The sequence below is a fragment of the Phacochoerus africanus genome, chromosome 6 (assembly GCF_016906955.1).
Source record: "Phacochoerus africanus isolate WHEZ1 chromosome 6, ROS_Pafr_v1, whole genome shotgun sequence".
NCBI classification, from domain to species: Eukaryota; Metazoa; Chordata; class Mammalia; order Artiodactyla; family Suidae; genus Phacochoerus; species Phacochoerus africanus.
This window is the reverse complement of record NC_062549.1, coordinates 103,289,591-103,302,897: the sequence shown is the minus strand read 5'-3', so window position 1 is coordinate 103,302,897 and position 13,307 is coordinate 103,289,591. Positions and strand designations below refer to the sequence as shown.

Sequence of the window (13,307 nt, the reverse complement as noted above, 5' to 3'; positions counted from 1 at the left end):
TGATGATTTCTTTACCACCTCAGCAACAGGCAGCTTTAGTGACAGGAGATGCTGAACTAGAGAGTTTCTGGATTCCAGAACCCCAGGCACAGTTGAAAAGAGCAGATTTAGCTAAAGTGTTACACTCAACAATAATAGCTGTAGATCTCTGCTCCTACTTGGCTTCCAAAACACAGACATCCATGCTTATATCCCAGAAGATTCCTTTGCAGGAAACTAAGAGACTCAAATCAAAGGACCTATTGATTGTGATAAAAGAGGGATGTTTACCCAACAAAACATAAGGGCTTCTGCTCATCTATTTCAAGTTTCACCATGAACTTGACCCCTGCTCCCAGTGGCTTCTCAGTTCCTCCCTCTGGAATACAGCTGACCCTCAAGGATCACCAGGATAGGAGGGAAGCCTCTCATGGGGGTGAGGGGCAGAGACAAATGCTCGAAAACAGACAATGTAGGGAAGGAAACTTAAAAAACAAAACAAAAAAACTTCCCAATACCATAATTATTACTACTCATAAGATACAGTACATCTGAAACAAAACCAGGAATATTCAGAGAATAGGAAAAAGCACTTATCTAATTGTTATAGCCAACTTATCTAAATGTTATAGCCAAGTGAAAAATATGACAGAAATTTAAAAAATGACAGCAGAAATAAAAAAATATGACAGCAGAAATAAAAAGGTCAATAGCCGGGTTAAAGCTAAAGTGGAGGAAATCTTCCAGAAAATAAACAAGATGGAAAATAAGGGGTAACATATATAAAACTTGGAGGATGAACTAGGAGGTATGGCATCCAATAAGGTTTCTCCAAAGAGAGAAGAGAGACTGCAGAAGGAAGGAAATTATTAAAGGATAAAGCAGGAAATTTTTTTTTAACAGAAGGATATGAGTTTCTAGACTCAAAGAGCCCACAGAATAACCAAACCAGATCAAGCCACATCACTATGAAATTAAAAGAACACCAGAAAGAAAGATGAGGTCATAAAGTTTCCAGAAAGGAAACCAGAAACATACAAAGAATCAGGAACAAGAACAGGTTTTTCAAAAGCAATAATGAAAATAGAAAACAATGGAGCAATGCCTTCAAAAGTCTGGATAATAATTTATAACCTAGAATTTTATTTCCACCCAAGCAGTCAATTAAATGTCAAGACAGAAGTAAGATCTCAAAGGTTTTATCCCCTTTTGCTTTTCTCGGAAATCTCATGGTAGATTTCCTCACAGAAATGAAGGAGTATACTGAAGAAGAGAAAGGCATGCAATCTAGGAAAGGGGAGTGGGATGGGCAGTCCAATCTATTATATAGAAAAACGAATGTGTTAGGAAGATAACTGTGCAGCAGACACAGAGAGCACTCTAGACAGGACAGGATGGGAGGAGAGGGTGTTCCTGGAGGGCCCTTATTAAGAAAAGGACAGAGCTGAGAGATGAACAGAAGTGTTTGACTTGATTGAGAGGAAGCTTATGAGTACATTTAAAAGTCTGAATTTAAAAGACTGAAGTAATGATAGGTATATAGACAATTAAATAATCTAATCAATTAACAACCTGGAAGAAAAAGCAGCTGTTCAAAAAGAATACTAATCTGTTTTCTAATCAGCTGTAACATTTACATGGTCACAATATTTATGCTGAATATCAATTTAAAAGTCTGACGAATTGGGGAAGCTGCTGAAGGGGGAAGAAAATGTATATGTTTCATGTATTTGAAAAAGAGGGGAGTGGATGAAAGAGAGGTTAATCTTTAGTTTCACAATAAAAGTCAACAGATAATGAAAAAAAAAGGGAAAATGCGTAGTTTTAACACACTATTTGTAAACAGAAGATAAATAAGACAAAGGACTTAAAGGTTTGAGTATTGCCTCTGGAGAATGGGAAATCAAAGTAAGGAAGGGGAAGGCAGAAGGTCATTGCTTTCCTTCATACATTTTGACGTAAAATTCTTTGACTTTTAAAACTACAAACTTGATCAATGAAAAGATATAAACACAAAAGGATATTCAAAAAAGAGACAGGAAGAAACAATTCATCTGGCCCCATTTCAGGCCGCTATTAAACCAATTCTTTATTTTGAAGAAAGGTAATTAAAAGAATCAAGCATTTGTCCTGCCCCTCTAACAGAAACTATAATCCAGACCAGTCACATAACGTCAGTTAATGAGGAAAGGCTCTACTTTGCAGGCGAATGCCTGCTAGTAAACATGGATGGGGTAACAGATTTTAGAAAAACATAAATTCATCATCTTAATGAAAGGACCGATTCAGACAGGGACTATAAACTGTTGCTAAAACCATTATGTGGATGGACGATGAGGAACTGGACATTCACAGAGCCTAAGTAATACCATATCGATTACTTCTCAGGCACAAAGGATAAAACACTACTGTACAAATGGAAGGATCATGCTGTCTGTCATCACTCAAATCCGGAGAGCCTCTTCGTAATGGTCCACTAAGGAGCCAATCATATTTTATGCACCTTCTGAGGTGATACAACATTAAGTATACAACACCGATGAAATCTTTTAGCCAGTCTTGATTCCATTAGATATAACTCCCAGTTGATTGGAAATAAGGATAAAGGATAGTGAATCAGATAAATCCAGAAGGTGGGATATGTTGCAAAACATCTTGGATTAATTCCCTCAACAAGTGAGTATCATCAACAGGGGGGGGCTGCTGAGTTTAAAGAAAAATTAAGGGATATAACAATCAGACGTGATGCATGGTCCTGGATTGGATATTGGTTTGGGTAAACTAGCAGCAAAAGGCATTTTTGGATCTAGTGGAAATTTTAAATGTGGCTTGGGTGTTAAATGAGGTAATTTTTGAAACCAAAAGATGGAATTCATTTCCTGAAAAAAAGCAGATTGCAGAACAGTATATACACAATTTTCTTATTTTGAAGAGAGTATAATTATTTTATTTTGGTAACAAAATATTTAAGAACGTGTGCATACTTACGTCCACATACGTAAAGACCCAGAAGCATAAGCACTAAAGTGTTAGTAGTGGTGATCGTTTGTGGTGGAAATGTTAAGTTTTTACTTATTTTAAGCTTGTGTATATACAATGTTCTATAATTTACGTATACTGCTTCTATAGCTAGAAAATAATAAACGAAATGATTTAGACACATTACTTTGACTTAAAAAAAAAAAAAACCAACTAGAAGGGACTTCCCCTTCTGGCTCGGCAAAAAAGAATCTGACTAGTATGCATGAGGATTCGGGTTGGATCCCTGGCCTTGCTCAGTGGGTTAAGACTCTAGCATTGCTGTGAGCTGTGGTGTAGGTCGCAGATGTGGCTCAGATCTGGTGTTGCCGTGGCTGTGGCATAGCCCAGTAGCTACAGCTCTGATTCAACCCCTAGCCTGGGAACTTCCATATGAAATAAAAAAAACAAACAAAAAAACCCAGCAAGCAAGCAAACATGCATTTGGCAGTCAGTGTGCTGAATCAGTACTAAAGATCTCTCTGGACAGAGGTCAGAAGCAAATTCACTAAGTTCACCCAGCCATAGCTCTGTCAACCATGCCTTGTAGCCCTTTGTTAAGGAGCACTGCTGGGATGATAATCTGAGTACTTGGGTATTATAAATTAGTTAGGACTTTTCCACTTCCCTTGTTTCTCTCTAAATTCTAACATCCACAGTAGAAAACACAAAAACTGTTTTAATACTTAAAGCAAAAAGAGTGCTATTTGCAAAAGAACAGAGCAAGCAAAAACTGCAGTGTTATGTACTTCCGTCCTATTAAACCTGCACAAGTAACACAGAACACTGAAGCAGCAAAACTGCACAGTGATCCTGATTGGAGAAGAAAATATTCTCCTTCTCACTTTGCACATGGAGATACCTAAGCTTATTTCTTAAGATAAATATATGTATTCCTGCCTAGAATCAAGGAGACGGGTCAATTATCAATGCTATGCTGATTCTAAAGCTGAACATGATCTGTCAATCTAGCCACATAGCTTTTCCCAAACTAAAAACAAACTCTACACAGCTTAGTTTCATAAAATTGTTAAATTCAAAGAATGAATGTAAGACTGATACATATAATGATATACATATATATTGGGGGAGGGGGAAGATTTGGGTACAATAAGATTTAGGTACATTCCATTTTTTGGAAGGTCTCCTCCTTAAAAAGTTTCTTTAACCTAACTGAAACGAATTTTATGTATCTTAAAGAATTCTAGGAACACGACAAAATTACCTCTTGCCCTCAAAATGACCTTTTTCCAACAATTTGAGAAAAACTATTGTTTCCCTCAAATCTTCTCTTCTCTGTGTTGATCTTAGCTCTTTAAACTATTCCTTCAAATAATACGGTTTCCACAATGTCTACCATGCTAGTCATTTTCTTTTAGGTATATCCCACTTCACTCTTAAAAAGCAGTAGGAGGAATTCCCATGGTGGTGCAGTGGAATCTGTGGCATCTCTGCAGCGCCGGGATGCAGGTTCGATCCCAGCCTGGCACAGTGGGTTAAAGGATCTGGTGTTGCCACAGCTGAGGCATAGGTTGCTACTGTGGCTCAGATCTGATCCCTGGCCCAGGAACTCCATATGCCAAGGGCCAACCAAAAAAAAAAAAAAAAAGACGAACACTATGCAGCATGGGAGCATGGGGTCCTAAGAAGACAGAATAAAGAAAAGCCTTTCTTGAGTTTGACGCTGTGCTACTTTTTTTTCCTCCTCAGCTTTACTGAGGCACAAATAACACATAACATTGTATAAGTTTAAGGTGTACAACATGGTGATTGGATTACGTATGCATTGTGAAATGATTACCACCATAGGGTTACCACAATAGTTAAGATTACCACAATATTAACGTATCTGTCACCTCAAATAACTACTTTTCTTTATAGTGAGAACATTTCAGATCTACTCTCTTAATAACTTTTACGTATATAATACAGTATTACGATTATGATTTTTTATTTTTTTTATTTTTTGTCTTTTTTGTTGTTGTTGTTGCTATTTCTTGGGCAGCACCCGCGGCATATGGAGGTTCCCAGGCTAGGGGTCCAATCGGAGCTGCAGCCTCCGGCCTACGCCAGAGCCACACCAACGCGGGATCCGAGCCGCGTCTGCAACCTACACCACAGCTCACGGCAACGCCGGATTGTTAACCCACTGAGCAAGGGCAGGGACCGAACCCGCAACCTCATGGTTCCTAGTCGGATTCGTTAACCACTGCGCCACAACGGGAACTCCTGATTATTATTTTTTAGAGCTGCACCTGCAGCATATGGAAGTTCTCAAGCTAGGGGCAAAATTGGAGCTGCAGCTGCTGGCCTACACCACGGCTCATGGCAACACTGGGTCCTTAACCCACTGAGCCCACTGAGCAAGGCCAGGGATTGAATCCTTATCCTCATAGATACAGCTGGGTTCACTAGCGCTGGCATTGATGGGAACTCTTATGATACAGTATTATTAATTATAGTCACCATGCTACCCTTTACATCTTCAGTATTCATGGTATAGCTTGAAGTCTATTCCTTTGACCAACATCTCAGTTCCCTCATCCCCTGTCTACCATCATTCTACTCTGTTTCTATGTCTTCAGCTTTTTTCAGATTCCACATATAGGTGAGATCATGCAACATTTGTCTTCAACTTACTTCACTTAGCATAATACAATCAAGGTCCATGCACACTGTTGCAAGTGGCAGGATTTCCTTTTGTAATGGATGAATAAGATTCCATTGTGTGAATATATAATATATGCACACATATTTTATACACATATACACCACAACCAATACCACCACATGTTCTTTAGTCATTCATCTATCAATGGACACTTAGGTTGTTTCCATTTCTTGCCTATTGTGAATAAAGCTGCAATGAACACTGGGGTGCAGATACCTCTTTGAAATAAATGATTCATTTCCTTTGGATATATAAGGATTCATACAGTGGTTCCACTTAAAAAACTTGCTCCATACTGTTTTCCCAATTTACGCTCTCAGTATGAATGCACAAGGGTTCTCTTTTCTCCACATCCTTAACAGCATGTTATTTTTTTCGTTTTTAGTAATAGCTATGCTAATAGGTGTGAGGTGATATTTCACTGTGGTTTTTATTTGCATTTTCCTGATGATTAGTGTTGAGCATCTTTTTATGAACCTGCTGTCCATCTGCATCTCTTATCTGGGAAAATAAATTTATTTGGGTCCTCTGCCCATTTTTTCATTAGATTATTAGTCATTCTATGAGTTCCATTATATATTTCAGATATTAATCCCTTGTCTGACATATTTTCAAATATACAGTTGGTAAATATTTTCTCTTATTCTGTAGGTTGCCTCTACTTTGTGGTTTCTTTCGCTGTACAGAAGCTTTTTAGTTTGATGCAGTCCCACCAGTTCATCTTTACTTTTGTTATTTGTGCTTTTCATGCCAAATCCAAAAACTAACTCCCAAGATCAATTTCAAGGAGCTTTTCCCCTGTGTTTTCCTTCAGGAGTTTTACAGTTTTAGGTCTTATGTTTAAATATTCAACCCATTTCAAGTTAATTTTTGTAAGTGGTGTAAGACAGGGGGCTTCCAAACCCCCACCATCCCCCTCAAAAAAAAAAAAAAAAAAAAGAAGATGGGGCCAATTTCATTTTTTTGCACATGATTATTCAGTTTTCCCAACACTGTTTGCTGAAGAGATTATCCTTTCCCCACTGAGCATTCTTGGCTCCCTTGTCAATCAGCTGACCATTTATATGCAGGGATTTATTTCTGGGCCCTTGAGTCTGTTCCATTTGTCTATGTATCTCTTTTTACACCAGTACCACACTGTTTTGACTATAGCTTTGTAGCATGGTTCAAAATCAGGACGTGCACTGCCTATCATTTTGTTCTTTCTCAAAATTGCTTTGGCTATTTGGGGTCTTTTGTAGTCCCTTGCAAAGTTCAGGATTATTTTATCTATTTCTGTTAAAAATACCATTGGAATGTTGATAAGGATTACAGTGAATCTCTAGATGACTTTGAGTAGTATAGATATTTTAATAATATTAATTATTTCAATCAATGAACAGAGAATATCTTTCCATTTATTTATGTCTTATGTCTTCTTCAATTTCTTTCATCAGTGGCATTTATGCTACAAATTTCCCTTACGACTAGGGTTTGTGGTTCTTTTTCTTTGTTTGTTTTACATTCCATAGGTTTTTGCATGTCATATTTTCCTTCTCATTTGTCTGAAGATAATTTCTGATTTCCCTTTCGATTTCTTCTTTGACCCAATGGTTGTTCAGAAGCATGTGGTTTAATTTCCACATATTTGTGATTTTCTTTTTCATTTTATTTTGGTTATTGATTTCTAATTTCACACCACTGTGGTCATAAAAGATTCTTGATGTGATCTCAATCTTCTTAAATTTGATAAGACTACTAGGTGGATTAATATATGATTTATCCTGAAGAATGTTCCATGTGTGCTTGAGAACGTGGGGAATAAAGAAGAGGGAAGTGCTAATCCTAAAGTGTTTTGCTTCTAAGATGTAATGAATGATGATGTCATTTTACTGAGATAGCAAATATTTTCTTATGTAAGAAGAGTTGTTAAACTGGGCTTCCTCAGTTCAGATACTTAAAAATCTTTAGTCTATCATTCAATGTCTTCTGCTACTTCTCCCAGCTTTTTATCATCTCCCCACCCCCCTTTTATTTTGGCTTTGCTCACAGCATGTGAGCCAGGGATGGAGCCCACTCCACAGTGACCCGAGCTGCTGCAGTGACAATGGCCAATCCTTAACCTGCTGCACCAAAAGAGAGCACCTTATCATCCACAAATCTGTTAAGTCATATTTTATAATCATTTACTAAGATGTTATTAAAAATGTAAAAAGTACTTAGCCCTTCAGTGCATCATTAATAATCTCTCTTGGTTGGCACTGATTCCTTAAGCAATACAACTGAGATGTGCAGCTAGCACCAGCAGTAACACACAGAACACTTAGGATGTGCCTAGCACTTAAGGTCCGTTACTTAATTTAGTCTTCATGGTATTAATTTTTTCCATCCTCAAATACTCACTGAGCTCTTGCTATGTGCCAGGAACTGAGGTGGTGACTATTATGACCATCCCCATTGTAGAGATAAGGAAACACAGACTCAAGGTAAAGTAATGGGTCTGAAGTCACACAGTTGCTAAAGGACAGAGTTATAATACGAACCCCAGCTTGGAGACTCTCCAAACATATGCTGTTAAAAATTGAGTTTTTATTTTGTATACCTAAATTTTATTTTCTTTTATTAATAATTTTCTTTTTGGCATGTGGAAGTTCCGAGGTCAGGGATCAAATTCATGCCACAGAAGTGACAACACCAGGTCCTGAACCTTTTAAATCACAGAGGAACTCCTTATTTTCTTGTTTTAATCCGTAAGTCTAGCTCTAAGGTGTGAGAATACACACACACAAAGGCCATCTAGAGTTTTTTCAGACCAGTTTCTCTGTTACTTCTATCAAAAAGCCTCTCAGTTTTCATTTTTTAGTTAAATTGGGGGCTTTTTCCCACTTCTGCCCTCACAGACAAAGTTCAGTTTCTTGATCAGATTCTCTTTTGATCTCAATTCTCTATTCTTTCATGATCAGCATTATTAGTATTCCTGTTCAAATTCTAATATTCATATTAGGCTAGAAAACTGTCATTGTTCAATGGTAGAGGTCTAAGACAATACGATTGTATATAGGTAAGAGCAGCTATTCACATTTTTAGAAAAATTGGTGTATTTCATAAATACTTTTTTATAAAACCAGAAGACTGTATTCTACAATATTCCCTTTGCACTCAAGTAACAATAACAAGAAGTTGCCAAGTTGGTAACTTAAGAAAATAAATGCAAGTAAGTTAAAAAAGATTCTGAATAAACAGGACTCCTCCTGTCTCCAATTCCAAAGAAATACTCCCAGAGGAAGAATGTTCTGGTGGGGAAAAAAAAAAAAAGAAGCAACAAGTACACAATTACCGAGAATGTATTTGACCTTACAACGCACTTTGATTTTACCAATAAATCAATTTCATTTCAGAAGTGCAAAATTCTATGTCCAGGAGGTGCATTAAAAAAAATTCTCTATTAATATCAAAATACAATAAAAATTTTCAGTTTCTAGACAAAGAATCGTTATTTTATAAGGCTTATCAGTGCAAGACGATATACAGCCAAGAAAATGCTACTGAAGAAAGACCTAACTGGCCACTATGATTGTCACTTTAAAATTTAGGAACGTGACAGAAGAGTTTTCCTGAGTAAAGTCTTGGCATTCAGCTTCTAACACACTGTGGGTTTTTCAAAGGCTGTTTTATTCAGTTTTAACAACAACAAAAGAGCTACATCTACCTTGTTTTTCACTTAAATGCAAAATATACTTCTTCAAATATCAAAATGAGTGCTTCCTAAGCAATAACATGTTTAAGAAAATTCACTCACCTTTAAGTTTCTGGAGGTCCTCCTTCAAATCAGGCCCTGCAAGCATGAAGATACTTTCTGACACAGGATTCTTATCTGTAAGACTTTCATTGCTAGTATTCACAATAGCTGTACAGTTCAGCAGTGCAACATCTCCTTTCCTGAGGAAATAATAAATAAATAAGAGCAAGCAGGGGGAAGAGGAAGGAGATAAGAAAGCTAGTTTCTAATTCGTTCAAACACTCTCTCTTCATTCCCTTCATAATATTGGTTTTATTAGCTCACAAGCTTAATAGTAAAAAGCTGTTTCTGATTTATAAAGACTGATATGGTATATCAGATCTTGAATGCAAGTACTACAACCCTGAAACTCACAAAAACCATCATGTCATCCCGTCGCTTCTTTCATAAGAGATGAATGTGAGATGGGGAGTGACAGCTCATGGGTATAGGGCTTTGGATTCATGAAAATGTTCTAAAATTGACAGTGGTGATGGTTATACAACTTTGTGATTATACTAAAAACCACTGACTTGTACAATTTAAATTGGTAAATTATATGGTATATGAATTACATCTCAATAAAGCTTTTTTAAAAAAAGAAATGTACTACTACTTATACATGAAACAACACGGATGAACTTTCAAATAATTATGCTGAATGAAAGAGGCCAGACTGAAAAAAGAGTACACGACTCCATTTATATAAAACTCTAGAACATACAAACTGATCTACAGTGACAGAAAGATCAATGGTTGGTTGCTTCAGAATGTGGAGGCAAGAAGGGGCAGGAGAGAAGGATTACAAAAGGACACACACACAAAACTTTGGGGGTGATAAATATATTCACTATGTTGATTGTGGTGATGGTGCATGGGTGTATGCATGTCAAAATTTACCAAATTGTACACTTTAAATATGTGCAGTTTATTGTATGTCAATTATGCCTCAATAAAGCCATAGATGTGTATACAAAGTAATATTTAAATAATGTAAGGATTTACCCAAAAAAAAGTTTTGAAGAAATTATGAGAAAGCATTATCATATCATGATGTGATTTAAACAAGGAATTACCAAAGAACCACTTTTCCATTGATATCCTTATTATAAAGAAAAGGTGATCTAATAGTCTCTTCATGATACGTGTCAGCTGCTGTATTGGAAGCATTTAACTGATCGTCACATGAGCTGCCCCAGCTTGGCAGTGTATCCACATCCACAAACTGAGAAGGTGCACCCAAGGGATCCATGGACTGGGAACTTCAGGTTTTCTCTTCCCAAATTCCTCAGCAATTCAATTTTCACTCAAGATTTGAACTTAAGAGAACAGAAACAGTCATTTTAATAGAGAAGCACAGACACTACTTGAGAGCAAAAAAACAAAACCCTACTGTGAAATGCTCTGAGAGTACATTGTATGATTATAGCCACTTAAATAGTCCAGAAGAAAAGTCAAATGTACGACAATGAATTATTACAGCTTTTTTAAATTAGGAAGAAAGAGGAATTATTTAAGCACAAATTATTTTCAAAGAATTACTGCCATTTAAATAATCACATGGCCCACCAGTTCTACTTTCCAGAAACAAAGGACTATTTAACATTCATTGAGAGTCTGCTATTGGTGGGTTGGGGGGAGTGTTAGGTGCTGCAAGAAATACAAAGATAAATAATATGCACAATTTAAAGAGTTCAGTCTGATGATAATATGGAGGATGAGAAGCAGGGAGGTTATGGAGTTCCCACCTTGGCGCAGTGGAAATGAATCTGATTAGTAGCCATGAGGATGCGGGTTTGATCCCTGGCCTTGCTCAGTGGGTCGGGATCTGGCGTTGCCCTGAGCTGTAGTATAGGTCGAAGACCGGGATGAGATCCCAAGTTTCTGTGGCTGTGGCATGGGCCAGCAGTTGTAGCTCTGATTCAACCTCTAGACTGGGAACTTCCACGTGCTGCAGATGCGGCCCTAAAAACCAAAAGAAAAAAAAAAGTTAGCAGCAGCAGGGAGGTTACTGCAATTAGGCAGTAAGAAATAACAAAGGTTTGAACTACGTAGAGAAAGAGATGGAGAAGAAGGTGTGGATTGGAGAGGCAATACACGAAGGAAGAATGAAGAGCATTTGCCAATTTATAGGATATAGTGCATGAGACACAGATGTGGTGGGAGGCTGGTTGTACAACAATGTAGAAATCAGAGGAGAGGGTTGATAGGAAGACACAGAGTGTCAAGTACTACAGTGAGCTCATGGGAAATTTAACATGAGAAAAGGATACTTCATTTGCCAATAGGTCAGAGAGCTGTTTCAGTAAGATGGTAGACTAATTCATTCAATAAATCTTTGCAAGCATTTGTTTTGTGTCAGGTATTGTTTTAGTCACTGGGGATACATGGTGAGTAAGACAGAGCAAGGTCCTGCCTTTAGAGAGCTCACGCTTCCTTGAAAGGAGATGAGAAACAATGGACAAGCAAGCAGATATCTAACAATGACTGGAGCCAGTGAGTATCATGAAAAAAAGGTGCTATCTGAGTAAAGTGCTAAAGAAAGTGAGAGAGCAAGCCACACGAAGCTCTGGAAAAGCAGTTGAGGAAACAGCAATTGCAAAGGCTAAAAGGCCAGAGAGGAACTTGGTTTTTTTCTAAGAAGAGCCTGGAGGTTGGTTTGGCTGGAGTAGAATAAGCTAGGTACTGAGGAGTAGGGAATGAGGTAGGTGAGACAGGAAAGGCCAGAAGATCCAGTTTTTAAGCCATGATAAGAGGTTTCTATCTTAATGTAAATAAGAAGCTATTTGAGGATCTTGATAGAGATAATGACTTCATATAAATAATGCTTGAAAAGATTAGCTACAGTGAAGCTGAGTCAGGGCAAGAGTAAAAGCAGAGGCCAGCAGAAATCAATTGTAGTAATCTAGGTGAGTTGGTGATGGTAAGAAATGGTTAGAATTGGAATGACTTTTGAAGGTAGGGTTTCTAAATGAATACAAGAGAGGAAAAAGAACAGAATCAAAGATATCTACTAGATTTCCTACTTGAGCATCTGAATAGATGGTAATCCTATTTATAGAGAAGACTGGGAGTAGGTTGTGAGGCAGAGTAATAATCAAGGTTTTTTTTTTTTTATATGTATTTGCATGTGCTAGATTTGGAGTGCCCATTATATGCCAAAGTATTTATACCAAAGATGCAATTGGTTATGAGAGGCTAGGGTCAAGCTAAAGATAGGAATTTAGAAGTCTCAGCATATGGATGGTATTTTAAGCAATGGAAACTAGACAAGATCACCAAGACAGATAATGCAGAGAAGAGATCCAGAGATCCAGAGTTACAAGGCAAAATTTAGAGGCTAGAAAGAGGAAAAGTAAAAAAATGAGATATAAAAGGAGTCATAAGGATGGAAGGAAGAGCAGGAAAGTATGGCAGCCTCAAAGCCAAGTAAGGAAAGTAATTTTAGACAGAATGCTCAAGAAGGATCATCTATAGTGGAATGCTACTGAAAACTTGAGCAGTAGGACTAAGAATTGATTAGTGGGTTTAGTAAGCTGGAGATCGCTGGTAACATTGAACATATGTGAGCAGAGACGATCAGGGAATGATAGCTGGGGTGTGAACTTCTTGAGAAGTTTTTCTGTAGGATCCTACTCCTTGTTGTTAAGAGTTGAGGAGAACAAGTATGCCCTTCTATGCCTAATTTCTTGGTGTTTCTTGCTAAAAGATATAGGATACTAATTGGAAAGATTAGTATAAATATAATTGATTCTAAGTCCTGTACCAACATCCTGAGGTAGGAAATGTGTTCATTTATATAACAATTTCAGAGAGGCCTTATAGACTGTACCATGAAATAATTGTATCAAAGGATTATTTTTATTTGTTACTAAGTACTCC

General features: G+C 37.3%; 1 protein-coding gene across 2 annotated transcripts in view; it reads right to left on the bottom strand.

The window, feature by feature from the left end:
• GDAP2 (ganglioside induced differentiation associated protein 2) overlaps positions 1–13,307 on the bottom strand; it is a 64,856-nt gene that overhangs the window by 43,904 nt on the left and 7,645 nt on the right. For both annotated transcript variants that reach the window (XM_047784891.1, XM_047784893.1), the window contains exons 2-3: positions 10,502–10,744; positions 9,447–9,586 (exon numbers count right to left, since the gene is read on the bottom strand). In XM_047784891.1, coding sequence (XP_047640847.1) covers positions 9,447–9,586; positions 10,502–10,677 — 316 coding nt within the window. In that variant the 5' untranslated portion in view covers positions 10,678–10,744. The remainder of the gene's footprint in view (positions 1–9,446; positions 9,587–10,501; positions 10,745–13,307) is intronic.